Source organism: Postia placenta, assembly GCF_002117355.1.
Source record: "Postia placenta MAD-698-R-SB12 unplaced genomic scaffold POSPLAscaffold_5, whole genome shotgun sequence".
Lineage (NCBI taxonomy): Eukaryota > Fungi > Basidiomycota > Agaricomycetes > Polyporales > Adustoporiaceae > Rhodonia > Rhodonia placenta.
In genome coordinates, this window is record NW_020169836.1 from 765,726 (window position 1) to 783,029 (window position 17,304).

The 17,304-nt window shown below is 54.0% G+C and overlaps 5 protein-coding genes and 1 non-coding gene across 6 annotated transcripts; 4 read left to right on the top strand and 2 right to left on the bottom strand.

The window, feature by feature from the left end:
* Positions 1 to 333: 333 nt before the first annotated feature.
* On the top strand, positions 334 to 2,140 carry POSPLADRAFT_1045690 (hypothetical protein; the record flags this gene model as incomplete). The annotated part of the gene is made up of 11 exons (XM_024478831.1): positions 334 to 362; positions 412 to 446; positions 497 to 615; positions 666 to 713; positions 764 to 765; positions 821 to 882; positions 943 to 1,040; positions 1,101 to 1,171; positions 1,225 to 1,430; positions 1,478 to 1,493; positions 1,822 to 2,140. The coding sequence occupies 11 exons, from the start codon at positions 334 to 336 to the stop codon at positions 2,138 to 2,140; spliced, it is 1,005 nt and encodes a 334-aa protein (XP_024340132.1).
* A 127-nt stretch (positions 2,141 to 2,267) lies between these two features.
* Positions 2,268 to 2,355, bottom strand: POSPLADRAFT_t66. Its single transcript has one exon. It is a non-coding gene; the product is annotated as a tRNA-His (tRNA).
* A 1,301-nt stretch (positions 2,356 to 3,656) lies between these two features.
* POSPLADRAFT_1139948 (hypothetical protein) lies at positions 3,657 to 5,181 on the top strand (the record flags this gene model as incomplete). Its single annotated transcript, XM_024485105.1, has 5 exons — positions 3,657 to 3,704; positions 3,769 to 3,905; positions 3,959 to 4,072; positions 4,126 to 4,919; positions 5,084 to 5,181. 5 exons carry the CDS (start codon positions 3,657 to 3,659, stop codon positions 5,179 to 5,181), a joined length of 1,191 nt encoding a protein of 396 aa, XP_024340133.1.
* A 2,374-nt stretch (positions 5,182 to 7,555) lies between these two features.
* Positions 7,556 to 8,165, bottom strand: POSPLADRAFT_1095464 (hypothetical protein; the record flags this gene model as incomplete). Its single annotated transcript, XM_024483126.1, has 4 exons — positions 7,556 to 7,642; positions 7,717 to 7,876; positions 7,943 to 8,009; positions 8,072 to 8,165. Coding segments are annotated over 4 exons (408 nt in total), but the record flags the coding sequence as incomplete, so codon positions are not given.
* A 2,674-nt stretch (positions 8,166 to 10,839) lies between these two features.
* On the top strand, positions 10,840 to 11,358 carry POSPLADRAFT_1100593 (hypothetical protein; the record flags this gene model as incomplete). Its single annotated transcript, XM_024483201.1, has 1 exon — positions 10,840 to 11,358. A coding segment is annotated over one exon (519 nt), but the record flags the coding sequence as incomplete, so codon positions are not given.
* A 3,241-nt stretch (positions 11,359 to 14,599) lies between these two features.
* On the top strand, positions 14,600 to 16,014 carry POSPLADRAFT_1055400 (hypothetical protein; the record flags this gene model as incomplete). The annotated part of the gene is made up of 3 exons (XM_024480636.1): positions 14,600 to 14,950; positions 14,977 to 15,594; positions 15,760 to 16,014. The coding sequence occupies 3 exons, from the start codon at positions 14,600 to 14,602 to the stop codon at positions 16,012 to 16,014; spliced, it is 1,224 nt and encodes a 407-aa protein (XP_024340136.1).
* Positions 16,015 to 17,304: the final 1,290 nt, after the last annotated feature.

Consider the following 17,304-nt stretch of genomic DNA (forward strand, 5'->3'; position numbering starts at 1 on the left):
CCAATACGCCTGAGCATCGCGCCCACGTTCACCAATGGCAGCGGCGAACGTTGGCAGTCGACCTCGGCCGCGAGCCCTGCGTTCCGCCGGTGTGGGGCGGAAGGTCGGCTTGGCAGGATAGGCTCGGGATACATGCGGCTGACGTGCTTCCATCAACTGTCCCGGTGAGCATCTCACTGGTGGATCTGGCGACTCCAGGCCAGGTGTGTGCTTGTGATATATGAGGTAACTTCGCCTTGTTCTCTTCTCCTCTTCCCTGCCATGTTCGTGCGCTGATTCTGCTGGACTGACCCAGGACCCCTCGGTTGTCCTCGCTGGGCCCCAGCATCCATCATGAGCGATGCCTCCACCTCGTACCAGATGTACGTGCGCTCTCGAACGATGAGCAGCGCATCACTGATATGCTTCCAGCGATCTCCACAACTACCTGCATCTGGTCGGAATCAGTGTGTCTCGTGTGCATTGATGTGCTGTGTCGATAGCTCATATATTGCAGGCATATTCTACTACGACTACGTGCTTACGTTCTCTACCGAGTACATCCGCGTCTGGAGAGGACCAAAACCGACGGGGTCGTGGTTGTTTTATGTTAACCGATATCTCACGTTCTTCGGTGTAATACCCAGTCTCCTCGTAGCCTCCTGATCGTTCTGACCCCTGCGTAGGACATTGCCGTCAACGTGGGAAACTTCTACAACTTTAAAACCGCAAAAGTATGTACCTTGCCCCACCTCTATGCTTGCTGCTGACGGTCATTATGCAGAGGTCTGAGCTATTGATACACAATTTATGACGGTTCCCATTCATGACCACTCTACAGCTGTGATGATTACGCTCTGTACCGGCAGATACTCTTGATAGGCGCGCAAGTCGTGGTCTGCAGTAAGTAGAGCTATTGTGTTGTACTTTGAGTCCCCCGGCACGAATCACGATGTCCCATAGTCATACTATGTCTCCGCATATATGCGCTGTACAATCGGAGTAAAGCGATACTCGTGGGTGTAGTGGGGACCGGGGCAACGTTGATGGCCCTCGCTGTGGTGAGTGCACTCAAGCTAAGAGATTATAGCAAATTGAGACGGGATTTTATCACATCGTAGTTTGCTGTTACAGGTCAGAGCTCAAGCACCGCTCTGGATAGCGGCTGCCATCTCGGCGAATCTCGAATAACGTGTGTTTTCTTCGTTGTCCCGCTCTCCTCCTGAAGTGACACCCGCTTTCCAGGGGTATACGTGAGTTGCATGATTTGTCTTCACTGGGGCGTCCTGATGTCAATTTCAATCAACCAGGCGTCGCTGTAGCGTGGGAAGCACTCTTCTTGTACGACGTACTCATTTTCTCTCTCACAATGTATAAGACCTGGAAAAACCGTGCCGTTTATGCCATATCTGATGCACGGCCAAATCTTGTCACGCTCATGATGCGAGACGGTACGGCTCTGCCTAAATTAACGAGCGCCATACTGATTGGATGACAGGTGCACTGTACTTCGCGTAAGTCGTCTTTCTACTGAATTGTAACGTGATTTCATTGGAGGCCGATTCTGGAAGCATCATGGCTTCTGTCAACCTTGCGAACACTCTAACCTTTTATGTAATATACCCTTCCCATTACGTCTTGCCAATCCGGACTGACCACCAATCTAGTTGCTTCAGGTATGGTCTACTCGCTCCTCGAGAGGTTTTACAGCTGTATGACCTTCTCGCCTCTAGCCCCTTCTGCGCGGGGTCTTGTCCACATTTGCTAGCAGGTAAGTCGATTTCCTGTTTGCATGTCTGTATAGCTCAGCTGCCATGAATTGTTTATTCCTTTACCTTCTAGTGTTTCCGTGACAATGATGTCACGCCTCATGCTTAATCTGCATGAGAGCGCAAGCGCGAATCCGACTCTCGTTACCGACCCATCAAGCAGCGGCCAGTCGACGACGCTCCTGTTCACGTCTATTATCATTGGCACCAACCCGCAGACGGAAAGAGCTGATATTGAGGGCGTCGAGTTCGACCAGGATTCCATGATACCGGACAGCGTCGAGATGCAGGATATGAGGCCAGGGGACCGACATCGAGATCGAACGGCCTTACATAGGCCACATGATATTCTCCCACACACATCGGACGATTCGACCAATACCCACTCCTAGACTGTACATTAGTATCATTGTATACCAGCACTATCTTCCGCATGTGAGAGCTGACCCTTGAGCCTGAAAAGTAGCGGGAAGTGAGGCCGCACTGAGCAAAACACAAAACACTGGTCACCAAAATCACTGTCCCAGGGAGGATTCGAGCCTCCGTCTTCACGGTTCTGCACCAGAGTGACCACAACGTGATGATCTAACCACTAATCGACAAGGACCGAATGCTGCGTTGGCCACTTGTACTGACGTGCTATCCGGGTCTGAGTAATGATCAGTTCATATCTTGAACAATGACTGCACAAAATCTGAGTCGGGTCCTGAGAACATATCCATATTTTTGCGTCAAGCTCGCCTGGAAGCCCCAAGTCTGATATGCCGCGAGGACTCTAGGATCGTCTCGAGGGGCGATCTCTCGAACATGGAAATCAATCACTTGCTCGTGGCGTCTAGTGGGCCGAGCTTCAGAGGCTCGGCTGGGGTGAGCCCTGGTCACAATTGTTCGACAGGGCTGTTTGAGTGGTGAATGTGTGAGTTAAAGATACTACACCTCTCTTGCTGCGGCACGCTTCGTCAGAACTCGGATAGGCAGACCGTGTGGGCTCACAAACCGATACAGCTCATTAGTGCATTGCCGCAACGAGGATATGGGAGTGAGAAGTAGAGATGAGACGAGACAACAGCGTGGGACAGGAATCTGAGTTTGGAGGACCACGCGAGGGGTGCGTGGGCGTGCTCTATTCGCGCTCGGGCCCGCCCCTTGCGGAGACAGCCTCAAACCGAACCTAGGCCACCACAAGGCACAGAAACTCGTGAGACAAAAAGAGACCTAACCGAAGGCTGGAAACGACCATGTGGGAGGGAGAGAAACGCGAATCCATGCTACGAGCAACGCTGCGAGCGATGCATCAGGCGGCTGAGGTCTCCGCGGCGAGTATATATACGTGAGGGGGAGCTATCGGATGCCCGCAGCGAGTCCATATACACGAGGGGGAGCTAAGCGAGGACAAAAGCCGGGAAAAGGGGAAGGCGGTGACAAAGAGATGGAGCTTGTGGCGCGCAGCAGCTTCAAAGCGTACTAGACCCATGGCTTTGATTAGGATCGAGATTGTCTGGTGACGCATTGACCCTAATAGCCATGAAAGCACTGCTTATTTTCACATTAGCCTTGATCGAGGGCGCCGAGTCAATGCGGAGCTCGTGATGAAATGGACACCCAAAAACCTTAGTGCTCTTGACTGTATGTGGCGTGGGAAGATAAAGACTTCATCTGCGCGCGTCAAGTAATAGGCTCGCGACCGACTGTGACTCAAACATTCTTGTGTCGTCACGATTAATCTCGCCCAGTGCGCGTTGCGTAGGAAAATGGACGTATCCAACGGATGAGTAAGGTTTGGTCTGCCTACGGAAACGTTCGGCATAGAGTGGCGAAACGCCACCTTGACTATCAATAAAAGGCTGCTAGTAGCAGCATCCTCTCGCCTCTCGCCTCTCGCCTCTCGCCTCTCGCCTTTCGCCTTTCATGTTCGCTCGTACTCGAGCCCGTGCGCCCAGCTCTGTTCAACCATCGGTAAGAGTTAACTCTCTGGTGCACTTGCCGTCCCAGCAGAAAGTAACTATGTCTTGTCAACAAGGGCAACGTCGCTTCCGACTTCGAGCCCGCATTTGAAGTGGCGACAGCGGATACACGTAAACATAGATTGTATAAACAAGCCCGTGCTCTTGCCGTCAGGTTGAGCATAATTGACGACGATGATGTAGCCTTTCCGAGGTAAGAATACCACTGTCGTTGAATTATTCGAGGACGATAATATCTTGCTACAGAGCACAAGACACCGTCAACAATGGCTCTCAGATAGACGGTCACGGCAACACTCACGTTACGAATACTCCGGAAAGCCTCTCTGTGCGGCGTCAAGGATCCGTGGGTACCCATCGGTCAGTTTCAGTCTCCCGTACGTCTGTGCATCTCTAATAAATACCCATACCAGGGCGACTGGACCTAAGTGTGTGATCTGCACTAATCACATCTATGGCGACGAATTCCGTGCACCTTGCGGGGACTTTTACCACAGAGAATGCATCGTGGCGCTGTTCGAAGCAGCGGTGCAGGACAAGTCGCTCGTCCCGCTGCGCTGCTGTGGGAGGCGTATTATCCTCGCGTCTGTCCAGCAATTCCTGAGCCCCGCGCTCGTTGAGCTTTACCACGCAAAGGACAAGGAACTTGGGACGCTCAAGCGTGTCTACTGCGCGAACCCGTCATGCAGGCTCTTTCTGTGCGCGCATGTTAGGGGAGCGTTCTGGCGCTGGCTCCCGCACCGTATGAAGTACAAGTGCTGCCCCGACTGTGGCACGGTCACATGTACTCGGCTTGACCGCCAGGACCCGCCGCCATATCTGGGCGTTGGTGGCGAGGTGCCGCCGCCTTATTGGGCCCACCTGCGGCCGCCACCTTATCCGGACGAATCAGTCCTACTTCTTCTGATCAATGCACGACAGTCCCCCACGTCTGTCGCTCGACAACCTCCGCAGCGCAATGTGACGGCACGTGCAGCTGCATGCCCGTCTCTGCCTCGCACGTCTGTCGCTCGCCAACCTCCGCAGCGCAATGTGATGGCATGTGCAGCAGCTGCACACCCGCCCCGGCCTCGCGCGTGTGCTGCCCTTCAACCTCTGCAGCGCAATGTGATGGCACGTGCAGCTGCTACTCAGGAGCTCCCGGGTGCAGTCAACTGTACTAGCTCTTGGACCTACGTCGCTGGCACGTTAAAGCGCTTTGCGCCTAGTATGTGTTTACTCGTTATTATTCTCAAAGGTGCTCTATACCTCATACGTTCTTAATTATAGCAATGATGCTTGCACTTTTGCAGTTTTTGTGTTATTTAGAATATTATTTCTGTGAGAAAAAAACTGAGACTGAATGTTGGATATCTGTCTGCCTGTGCTCAGGGCACCAGAAATCGCTTGCTGACAGCGAATTGCCTGTGCTTGCTACCAAAGAGGTGCTTATCCCGCAAATGAACAAACGAACAGCAAGAGTTGAGTAGCCCTCCTGATGCTGTTGGGGCACGCGGCATGATACTGGCTGCAACGCAGCATGTTGGGTTTGATTTGTCATCAAGCTTTGCGCGTGAGCAGTAGCGATTTTCTCCTGGTGGAGTCGTTCCTCAGTGAATGGACGGGTGATCGGAGAACCTCGCTTGGAGCGAATTATGGTGGATGAGAAGGATAAGACCCCCTGCGTGAGCGATAACAATAGAGAGTGTAGTGCGGTAGGAAGACCGCGGCCTTTCTGAAGGTAGTCTTAGATACGAGTGTAGATCCTGGAGTCTGTCCCGATGAAGTGCGGTAAGATGAGGTCCAGTGAGGAAGTACAGGCCCGAACTCGTGAGTAAAAGGGCCCCCCCTCGTGCTAGCCTCATAGCGTATTAGATGCGAATCAGGTGTCGTGTGCCAGAAGGTGCGCGCCGTCGCTCAACGTCGCGCTGCAGGCGATGTCTCAGGGAGTCAGAGTCGACCGCACTCGGCTCTATTTACGAATACGTTGCCCTCCCAACAAGCAGCGGAGCCGCGATCGCTCGCTCGACTCTACGTCCTAGTGCGCTCAGCATCATTCCGGGCGTCCTGGGAAAGGGATACATGAATAAAGAAATCACGTACAGATGCCCCCGCACGCCTGATGCGCGTGCCTGGCCGTCGTTCTGTCCGATCGCGAGTAGATATTGATTCGCGCGTAGAGCGCGACGAGTCGTCTTCGAGGGCTAATCGGAATACTTCGTATCCTATGAACAAGATTAGAAAGAGAAGGAAAAAAAACCAGAAAATGCCCATTCGGGCAGGCTACGCCTGCCTTGCGCCTTTCCGCGGAGTTCGCCAGTGGGTCATCTGGCCCTACCACAGCGTGAGCACGAGCTTGCCTACTAGTACTAGCCACTGAACAGGCCCTGACTTGACCTCTAGTATGTAGGAGCGAGTATGTCACAATGAAGGCTGGTTCTAAGAGCCTGCAGGAAGAGACAGATCTGAACTTGTTTGGCTCCGAGTCTATAATAGCGGCGAGCTCATTATGTCTAGCTCTCCAATCGCGTAGTTCATGGATCGTACCAGCAACCGTGTTGAGCAGTGGCGACGTTCGGACACCATTGCCTTAATGCGCGAGCGGGCATGCACAAAACCATGCGGTGGCATGAGGTTGGTTGACCTGTCACTATGCAATCCTCGGTATGTGTACACTTAGCCGTAACACGACGCCTGTGTGAAGTCTGAGGGCGCGGCGCACCGCCATCACCCATACCAGGAATAGAAGCCACGCCAACCACCCGTGCTGCCAGATATCCAGAGTTCCCTGCGGCACACGATTTAGGTCACACGCTCGCCTCCGCATCAGTGATCGTCGGCCACACGGATGCGCGAAGACCTCGGCAATACGCCCCATATACAACGAATACCTGAATGTGGTGGCTGTGTCTTGCCAGCACTAGATTCTTACCCTCAACCCAGCGCGCTTGTCGCCTCCGTGATTCGCGGTGTGGCTGGCGATTGACCTAATCATCACGCCGCCCATATCTGCACAGCTATGTGGTACAGAACAGGGGCGCATACATGCACCTTCTCGGAGTACATTCCGGGCACACAATCGATGTGATTGTCCATAGGTTGACGCCCCGTGAACACAGCTGCGGTGGACTGAGGCGCCCGTATACGAGAGCGTGGAGTGCGGGTGGCTGCATATTGTCCGCGATCATTCGTCTTCGTCAACGTGAGGCACCATAGATGATCACTACGGAGAGAAAGCACATACCGGAGCTGAGATGGCCCCTGTTTGCGAGGGAAGATGTCCGATCTGTTCGGAAATTGGGTGTGGCAGATCTCAGCGACACTCGTAGAAATGACACTCGACCGTCCTCAGAGTCATATCAAGGCATATTATCCGGGTCAAACGAGCGCATTATGAAATGAGTGTGAAGTACAGAGCACCAGACAGAGTCTGCTAGTATGGCGACGCAACCCCCAAAATAACAGAAACGAAAACGAAGCACGTGTGAAAAGTCCCAGATGTGAAGAGCGGCGACGTGAGTTTGACACCAAGTGTCGAGGATGTAGAGGTGGGGAGGAGGGTGCATGTGCAGCAGAAGATGATCAAAACCTGAAAGCCGAAAGCAATATCACATACAAAGGCTGTCATATCCCACATCCCGCGTTACGCAGGCCGCGAGCCATGCCATTCCATGTTTATGTCCATCATGTAGCGTCCGCGCTGATGCCACACGCAAAGGCGATACCGGCGGCAGCCGCAAGGGCAGCGAGGGCTACAACTGGGGCGGCGACACGGCCCGCGGCATTCTTCTTGCTAGAGGTCGCGGCGGTAGACGATGCAGACGCGCCAGAAGCCGCTGCACTGCTGCTACCGCTGACGGTCGCGCTCGAACCTCCTGTGGGTGTAGCAGAGGCAGCCGGGTAGGTCGCACCGAGGGCCTTGATCTCGAAGGGCTGTGTTTGGGCGTAGACCTGCGCGAGAATCGTGTAAGTTGCGCCGACGATAGACGGCGTGAAAAGGGAAGATGTCACTGAGGGACACTCACGTCAGTGTTGTTCAAGGGGTTAGCGAAGATGAGGGTATAACCGCTCGCAGCAGGCATGGTGACCTGGTACTGCGAGATGGTCTCGGAGCAATCGAAATTCTCCTGCTGCGCGATGATGGCAAGCTCGGAGGTCAGAATCTTCGGGTCAGAGTTGTCGATCCTGTGTGGAGGACGGTATCAAGTCAGATGGGGTCGTATGAAGAGGGTATGACGAAAGACGTCGCACAAGACAGTGAAGGTGCTGTAGGGCGAGGTGTCGCATGTCCAGATGACGGTGTTCTGCGACTGTGCGACTGTGTAAAAACATTTGAGTGAGTTGACGGCTGGCGAAGGCCAAGGCGATAACGACACGCACCCCACCACAAGTCAGGACCTCCAGGGCTCAGGATCGTGAGCTGAGCGGCCGCGCCGGTCACGAAGGCGGCGAGGGCGAGGGCTGGGCTGGCGAACTTCATGTCGGAAGGCGAGCTGCAGCGAGGACGGTGGTGAGGGACGAGGGCGACGAGGGGAACAAGAGCAAGACGCGGCCGGGCCAGGTTTTGATGTTGCGGCGACGGCCGGCAGTCTGCCGCTCCGCGTGCGCACGGTGGCTGACCAGCCAGCTTGCTCTCAGCCTCCATACCTCTCCCTAATATCGAAGCATTTCGGATCTGTTGAGGGCCTTTTCAGACAGAGAGACAGAGAGACAGAGAGAGAGAGAGAGAGAGAGAGAGAACCTCAGGAGTATCTGTCTAGAACATCCGGCGTAAGGATGTTTCGTGGGGTAACAGTCTTCGAGCTCTATCGTATCCTGGCATCCGATTGCGGCACAACAGCGAGGACAGCTTGATTTCGCGGGAACAGATGGCAGTTTGTAGGTGACGTCTCGGCGCTGGGCTCGTTTCCGTTCTCCCTGATGTTGGTATGACGGATTTTCCGCAGTACAGCGCCTGCTGCGCAGTGCGGGGGAGCCCCACTGTACATCTTGATATTCAAATTTACCTGAGCATTGCCAGAGCACTGATACTGTACTCTAATCCATATCCGATCTTCCTCTGCAGTTCATACTGGTTATGACATTTACGTTGGTTTCCATGCAGGTAACCCAGCAACGGCGCAGGATGGTGTCCGAAGCCATGTATAATAATCTAGCCCAACCTATTTCCGCACATTGTCAATGAACCCTCCTCGAGCCTAGCTTCCATCCAGTCGTGTTTCTAGGACTCAAGTTCTTTCCTCACATGGGTGTTGATATGTAGCGACAGCGGTAGAGACGGATTTGTCCTCAATGCCATGTGAACTAACGCCCATCTAACATGCACGTACTCAGGGCAACAATATATGGGTAAACTAGGCCCCTTGTTGCTGTAAAATGCGAAGGTGAAGGCATCACGAGAATTACTGCTACTTCCACAATAGAGAGCTGAAATCAGCATCTTCCGCCGCAGGTGGCAATTGTCACTCTGCCAGCACTTGGCAGAAGCCAGCCTCTGGGAAATCTGCCTACCTTCCAAAATTTCAGAGATCGTGGCATACGACCAACAATGAAACATTTGGTGAGTTCTTCTACACACATGCGTACGCTCCTTGACAACTGCGTATCATCACAGGAACACACCTTTCGTGATAATCTTCCACGAGCAGACCAGCCCAGCGTCATGCTGCGATGCTGACCCAGCTTGAGTGGCACAAATGTCCGTATCAAGCTCTGATGTACACGACAGACGCACCGTAGGAAAGCCTAAACGACTCTAATCCGATTATCGAGATCGTGCCAAGCCGCCATGTCCAATCCCTGCACTCGCGGATCTGAGAGCATGATCGAGCGCGCTTCGGGTGTCTATGGTGACCTTCATGGTCCCCATGAGAATTTGGCCACTCAACGCCGGGAGGCGATCGCTCAAGATCGTTGTGCTTTTAATATGCGCCCCTGATTGGATATTCTGCCCTGCCGTGCGTCAGGAGGAATGCACTGATTCTCGATCGGTCACACATCGAATCAGACACGCTTCATTCGTGCAGAACATTCGCATCCCGAGTGGCAAGAGTTTGCCCCAGCATACGCGGACTGGATATCCAGAGCATGGATCATCATCGATCTGCATTTAGGCATTGCGAAGCACGCGTACTTCTCGCCGGACCGGAAACACGCTCCCTCCACGAGACGTACACCAACATATCCAGCCGCCCATATCGCGTCTCTCTTTCACGCTTCGCTTCCCCTACGCTTGCCACTCGTCCGGCAGCCCACCAGTGACGGCACGGCCTCCCCACTGTGCACTCAGCCACCCACTCATCTCGCCTAGGCTGACCTGTGCTCCTGTGGGTCCAGCGTCCCGCGCTCAGTGGACTGATCCCGCACCCACTGCGCCGGGAGCTGCAGGGCACTCTCGCCGGATCTCAGCAGCAGTTGTATGAAGACACGTGTCGCGAGCATTGATAAGGCCCGCACGCCCCGCGGCGTTCGCCCCGTGCTCATCGTTTACGAACATTCATGACCCCCGCAGCCCGCTCCGCCGCGCTCATCGACCGCCCACTACCGCCGGTGCCAGTCGAAGACACCGACACTGAACCCTGGCCCACCTTCGGGGACGACTTTGACATGTTCGCTGATTTTGTCACTATGGATGCTGGTCGGAAGCCATGGGAGGACGTTGTCTCCGGAGATGAAAATCGGCGTCGATTGCCAAGCGGAGGCGTGTACGAGGCGGGCGTGGACAGCACCGTTCCCAAACGGCCGCCATATCGTCTGCAGCAGATCGAAGTCATGTTGCCCGATGCGTCCGCGAGCTCCTTCTCGCTGGTCGAGTTGCCGTCAGTCCTAAGCCCCACAACAGCGCACACCCGGTAAGTTCACTCTCTTCACATCGCAAGCCCTTTCTAAGCGTAGATTTGCATAGGCTCTTGAAACGAATGCGCAACGACAAGAGAGCCTCGCCCGCTATCCTGAGGCGGGCCATGTCCCGTGTCGCACACGGGAGGCCTCGCACTGCATCTCTACGCACAGCCGTCACCAAACTCCTGTGAGTGGGCCTATGACGCATCATCTGCACAGCATGTAACCCTGACTCCGACCACAGCAGGAAGAGCCACGACTGCGTGATATGCCAATGCCCTATCGAAGGCGTCCAGGTCCGCGTGCCGTGCGGCCACTACTTCGACGTCCCGTGCCTTATCAATCTAGTCGAGGTCGCCACGCGCGACGAGTCTCTCTTCCCGCCAAGCTGTTGCCACCAGCGCATCCTTGACCGCTCCTTCACCCGATTCATGCCTTCGGCGTTGAGAGACGTGTTCGCCGTGAAGGATGTGGAATTCAGCACTACATGCCGCGTGTACTGTGCCAAGCCGTCCTGCAGCCGCTTCCTCGGCGCGCGCCGCAAGGACTCTTTCGCCCCCGTGTTGTCTTGTCCATCCCCAGGCTGCGGGACCCATACATGCAGCCGCTGCAGGGGCGCTGTGCATCCCGGCCGCGGGCACCGGTGCGAGCACGATTCTGGGCAGAAAGCTGTGCTCGAACTCGCAAGCCAGAAGGGATGGGCGCGCTGCCCTGCGTGCGACCAGATGATCGAGCTGCGTAGCGGGTGCTATCATATGACGTGCGTGTGCGCGGTCCAGTTCTGCTACCTCTGCAAGTCGCTGTGGAAGACGTGCCACTGTCCCCGGCTGCAGCCGGTGGAGTTGCGGGATTGGGACCAGCCAGTGCGCCGTCTAAGTATCCAGCGCCGTGCGTCGGACTCCCACATTGCATCTCACCACTCCTCTCCTGCAAACGCTGCGATGCCGAAGCCTCTTCCCCCGCCAGATAAGCAACCATCCTCGATGTCGAAAATTCGTCGAGTCCCGGTGCCGCGTCTCGATGATACCCCAGAACATGATACTACAAGCACAGACAGCCTAGATGCTGCATCACAAGTTTGGACGGAACATATCCTCTTGCGCGGCCTGGTTGCGCAACGGTCCCGTCGGGCCGTACAGCTACATTGACATCTGCTCATCTCAATTCAGGTCCATGTGTCTCATAGTTCACGAACGGCTGGCTTCACTGATATCACGCTATTCTACTGTTGTTTCAGTAATTGCCTCGACTGTCTGAGAGAATACATAAATTATAGAACCTGTACACTATGGTTGACACTTACTCCAGACGGACGTATAGTGTGAAGAACAACATGTAGGGAACGGCTTCACATAAGATGGAAGCAAACAAACACCTTGACGTGAACACTACTAAGCCCCAGTCGAATTCACGTTTGAGCAAGTCGGCGCTCATGCGCTCCGAGCCCAGTTCAGTACATACTCACTCATATACAAATTTGTCTCGTACCCAGACCTGTCGTATCCGCACCCCACCACCGCGAACGAGGGTCTGGGACATTTTGATAGAGCCCTCCCCTCTTACGTTTAGCGCTCATGTAGCGCTCATGTAACGGTCACAGAATTGATACCGCATCATTGCGTCAATCAACCCAGCCTATTTGGGTAACTACTCCTAGCAACTTGTGTGCACGCACCTGTCCCTCAGTGCTGCGAGCGTGGTGCAACAAAATTATTTGCTAGCTGTATATATTTTGCACTTCTTGTAATTGTCTTCAAGTGTAAAGATATGCCTCAAACCACTCAACCATCAAGTGTATCAAGCTGTTGCTGAGTCATGAACACAGTTTTCTTTTACTGCATTTAAATCTGGGGTGTGGTCTTGAGGCTATAACAGTATGCATTCACATGTTCCACATATGTTCAGTTGGAAACAGTGAAGCACAGAAGGGCAAGTGCACACACACAAGTTGCTAGGAGTAGTTACCCAAATAGGCTGGGTTGATTGACTGTAATGCTTCACTCACCCCGGCCCCGGTATATACTGTATCCGATCCTAATATTTTAGAAAAGTCTACAGGAGTGCATACATGGAAGCATAGAATAAGTATTAGCTGCCCATTAAAGGGCGTGAATCACCATGAAACCAATCCCCAATGTAAATAATAACAAACCCACCAGATCCTGATATTGGATTAGATTGACTTGTTACATTGATGGACTGATGCAGTATCAATTCTGTGACCATTACATGAGTGCTACATGAGTGCTACATGAGCACTAAACGTAAGGGGGGATGGCTCTATCAAAATGCCCCAGACCCTTGTTTGCAGTGATGGGGTGCAGATACAATGGGTCTGGGTATAAGACAAATTAAAATATGATTTGATCTGGGCTTATCTGTTATATCAGCAAAAGCCGGGTGAGAATGTCTAGTTATAGATACAAATAGAATCCTTATAAGTTTTGTAACTGCTCGCCAGCCTGGTGATTGGGTTGCATGGCCAAATTCACTATCTATGGCAAAATAACAAAGCATACCTATTCAGACAATGGTTGTCATGTCAGGTGTGTTGAAATGTGCTGACCCGCGCAGTCAGGAATGAGCTCAAAAGCTCGGGCGCGCAAGTAGCCAGGGGCTGGAGGCCCCTATCATAGTATATAACAACCCCACACGATGTATGTACAGTATACGATTGTTCCTTACGGGCATCGCTACGCCTGTGAACAAATGCACCCTGTGCCGTTGCACCCTTGTTCCAACAAGGTGGGGTTTGCATAAGCATCCGTCATGTGTGATGCTGGACCTTTTCTAGATAGAAACCAGACTCTGTCTGGACCATAACATCATTCTGACATTATAGGTAGGAGCTAGGCTCAGGCACTAAGCCATAGGTCAGTCAATTCTGGACCCTAGGCCCAGGGCAGGGCAGGGCCAGACTATAACATCATCGATAACACCATATCGCACCATAGGGCACATGATACTTAGTAATCCTTACCCAGCTAGGTACCTGTCACGAGTTGGCACGGCGTCTAGCCGTTTTTTTAAATTTTTCCTTTTCACGGGCTTGAACCCGTGACCTCTGTACTATATGCCCGATATAGATGTGTCATTATCTACTGTATGATCAGATTAGATAGGACAGCAGTGCACGGCACAGCTCGGGCTCCGCTGACACAGCCTCTCTGACTCACTGGCCCCCGGGGCCGCGTCAGCATGCTGTGCACGGACCAGCTGTGCACGGACCAGTGCACACAGCCTACCCTTATCTCCCCATGTATATAAGCCGGCCTCTGCTGCCCTGGGGACCTCAGTTTCGACCTCTTGTCCCTAGGTCAGTAAGCCCTTTCTTGTATTCTTTCTTACCTCACTAATATATTCACTTGTCCCTAGCCTTAGATTTGAGCTCTGCTCACCATCGCTTCGGTAAAGACTCAGTCGAACGCCCCCAGCGTCTTTTGGTTTGTGTTTCCCCTGTCGCTTGACCCTAAGTCGCGACATTAGGTCGAAACTCCTCACCACTGCCGGCGTTCCTCGGGACTCCTACAAACTCACATTCACTTCCTATAGGTTGGGTGGTGCGCACCCTACTGTACCCTACTATACATAGATAAGCGTACTATACATTGCCACCACTAAGGGAACGAACTTTTCAGTACCTGCACTTCAGTGGGCGGTACTTGTCCTCACGGACGCGTGGTCTAGGTTCCTGCTGCATACTAGCCAAAAGCAGTACTGGGCCCCACGTGAATTGCAAACCCTAGTGTCACCTCGGATGCCGTAGGTGTAAGCTAGTCTACAACGGCCTTTCGTAGTACGCGCACCTCTCCTTCCTCCCTCCATCCATCGTGGCTGAAAAAGCCTTCAACTACATGGGACTTGAGCACGCATTCGACGCTGAAGATCACGTTGACGTCGCACGCTTTGACGATCCCGGCTCCCTCTTCTTCGACTGTGACCGACAGCCGTACCCCAATCGAACCCCGTGCTCCATTACCGTTGAAGGCGGACGCTTTGTACCCATCCAATGAGTCTAGCACCCCCTTGGGCCAGATCTCAAGTACGCGTCCCGATCTGTCTCCCACCATGTCACTCCCATTGCATCCCATCCCGCCTCTCCAGGCACCCGCATCCCCCAACCTGTCACCAGTACAGGTCAAACACAAGGAGACCCCAATCTTCCTCGAAGAACTGAGGCAGTCGCACAGCCTCCAGCGACCCCTCAAGCGATCCCCCAGTCCTCCTTGGGGCCGCGGTTGGAAAGGCCTCCCAAGACCGAGCCCAGCGACACTCCACCGCATTCTTGGACCGGCTCATCGTCAGCGGTCACCGCCTCGCCTTCAGTCCCTGTCTTACGTAACCCCGCCCCCGGGCTTCCTCCGTCGCCTCCACCGCCGTCGCCGCCGCGAGGCTGCACAAGCACTCGTTCCACGAGAAGTTTGCCCGGCGGATAGTCACAACAGTCGCCTTCGGCCGCGGGCAGTCCTCCGTCCCCCTCGTCGCCGGTAATGTCATCGCCAGCGCCCCCTCCTAACAAGGAGATGCTGAAGCTTCTCCTTCCTCTCCGATATGACGGCAAAACAGTTGTCGAGTGCAACCGCTTCGTCTCCCAGTTGCTCATCTACTGGGCAGTCAATACGACCCTCTTCACTGTCGAGTTGAAGGTCCAAGTTGCCCTCAGCCTCCTCGATGGTGACACACAAGCCTGGGCCACTCCCATCTTCGCCCAGCTCGCCGCTGTCCAGATTGGGACTCAGGAAGCCACGACTCCGTTCACTGACGAAGCAGCCTTTCTCACGGCATTCAAGGCCCGCTTCGGGAATCTCGACGCCGCCGCCGCGGCACAGGTGGAGCTCACCAAGCTCTGCGCTGACAAAACTGTGTGCGAAAAGCGCACCGCCGCGGAATTTTCCGCGCTGTTCAAGGGTCCGGCGGACCGTTCCGGGTATGGGGACCTGGAGCTACGTGACAAGTACCTGAGCGGCATCCCTTCCCATGTCTATCGAAAGATTGAGCTCGAGACCTTTGCCACGTGGCAAGCCGCTGACAAGCGCGCCACCAAGGTCGAGCAAATCCTCGACGTCAGCCGGGCCTGACAGCCCGAGTTGAACAACTTCTTCTCGTCACGAGGTTGAGGACGCGGAGGGGCATGTGGTGGTGCACCCTCGACACACGCAGCTTCGGCCAGCATCAATGCGGCCGTCGGAAAAGGCAACTTCCCTGGCACTTGCTTTGGCTGCGGGAAGCAAGGGTACCGACATTTTGAGTGCCCCAATTGTAAGGACAAGCCTTACACAAAACACGCCGATGCGCGGGCTACGGTTGCCTCGGGATCCACCCAGGCTGCGACAAGTGCCCCCGTCATGACATCACCCTCGGCAAGTATAAGTGCCGCTTCAGCGAAATCCAAGCAATCGGAGCTGGCGGACTTAATGGCACAGGTGAAGTCGATGCGTGAGGAGCTCGAGCATTATTGGGCGATGAAGGAGGAGGGTTTTTGATCCGGTCCACGCTTCGTGCCGCACGCGTCGGGCCGCATATATCCTGTAATAAGTACGATGTATTGTCGACTGCAATGGTGTATGAGTTGGACCAGGGGTCCCAGCATTTTCACATTCCAGTTCAACTCCAAGGGAAAAGACGGCACAAGGACATAATCGCTATGATGGATAGCGGAGCCACCACGAAGTTTATCAATAAGCGATTCATTCTAGAAAATAAGATGCAGGCGCGGAAATTAAAGGAGCTGATTCCACTATACAATATCGACGGCACCCTGAACAAAAACGGAAGCATCTCGGAAGTAGCAGTGCTACAGATGCACATAGGAGAACACATCGAGAAGACGGTGTTTATGATCACAGACATCGGTCCGGAAGATGTGATCGTTGGGTTGGATTGGCTACGTGAGCACAACCCCGAGATCGATTGGGAGAAAGGCTCCCTCAAATTGTCACGATGCCCTGAAACGTGCAGTGCCAGGAGGGCTGGCCGGATGGAGCAAGCAGCGACTGCGCATGATACGGGGGTCAGGCCCACAGCGTGCAGGCGTTCGCCAAAGTCCAGACGGTCGGTTATAGGTGCTTGCCGGAGTAAGGTACTCCCGGACTTCAAACCCAAAGAAACTCCGGCGGAAGTAGAGTGGGATGAGGCCGACTTGATCGAAGCCTGGGAGCAAGGCATTATGCTTCCCGGCGCTCCTCAGCTGTTTGTCGCGGCAGGACATACATACTCCCAGCTGTTTGCTGAAGAGGAGATCAAAAAGAAGGTCGTCAAGACCGCCGAAGAGTCGGTGCCCAAGCAATACCACGAGTTTCTGAAGGTTTTCTCAAAGAAAGCTTCGGAACAGCTACCCGAAAGGCAGCCGTACGATCACACAATCGAACTCGTGCCCGGCTATTCGACATTCCATTCAAAGGTGTACCCTCTGTCGAACAACGAGCAGAAGGAACTTGACAAGTTCCTCAAGGAGCAGCTGGCAAAAGGCTACATATGGGAGTCGAAATCGCCCATCTCGTCCCCTTTCTTCTTCATCAAAAAGAAGGAAGGGATGCTTCGACCCATACAGGACTACCGCTGGTTGAACGCAATCACCGTCAAGAATCGTTACCTGCTGCTGCTGATCGCCGAAATGGTAGACAAGCTCCATGGCGCCACGCTCTTCACCAAGTTCGATGTCAGATGGGGCTATAACAATGTCCGGATCAAAGCCGGTGATGAATGGAAAGCCGCCTTCGTGACTAACTGGGGACTGTATGAACCCCTGGTGATGTTCTTTGGCCTCACCAATT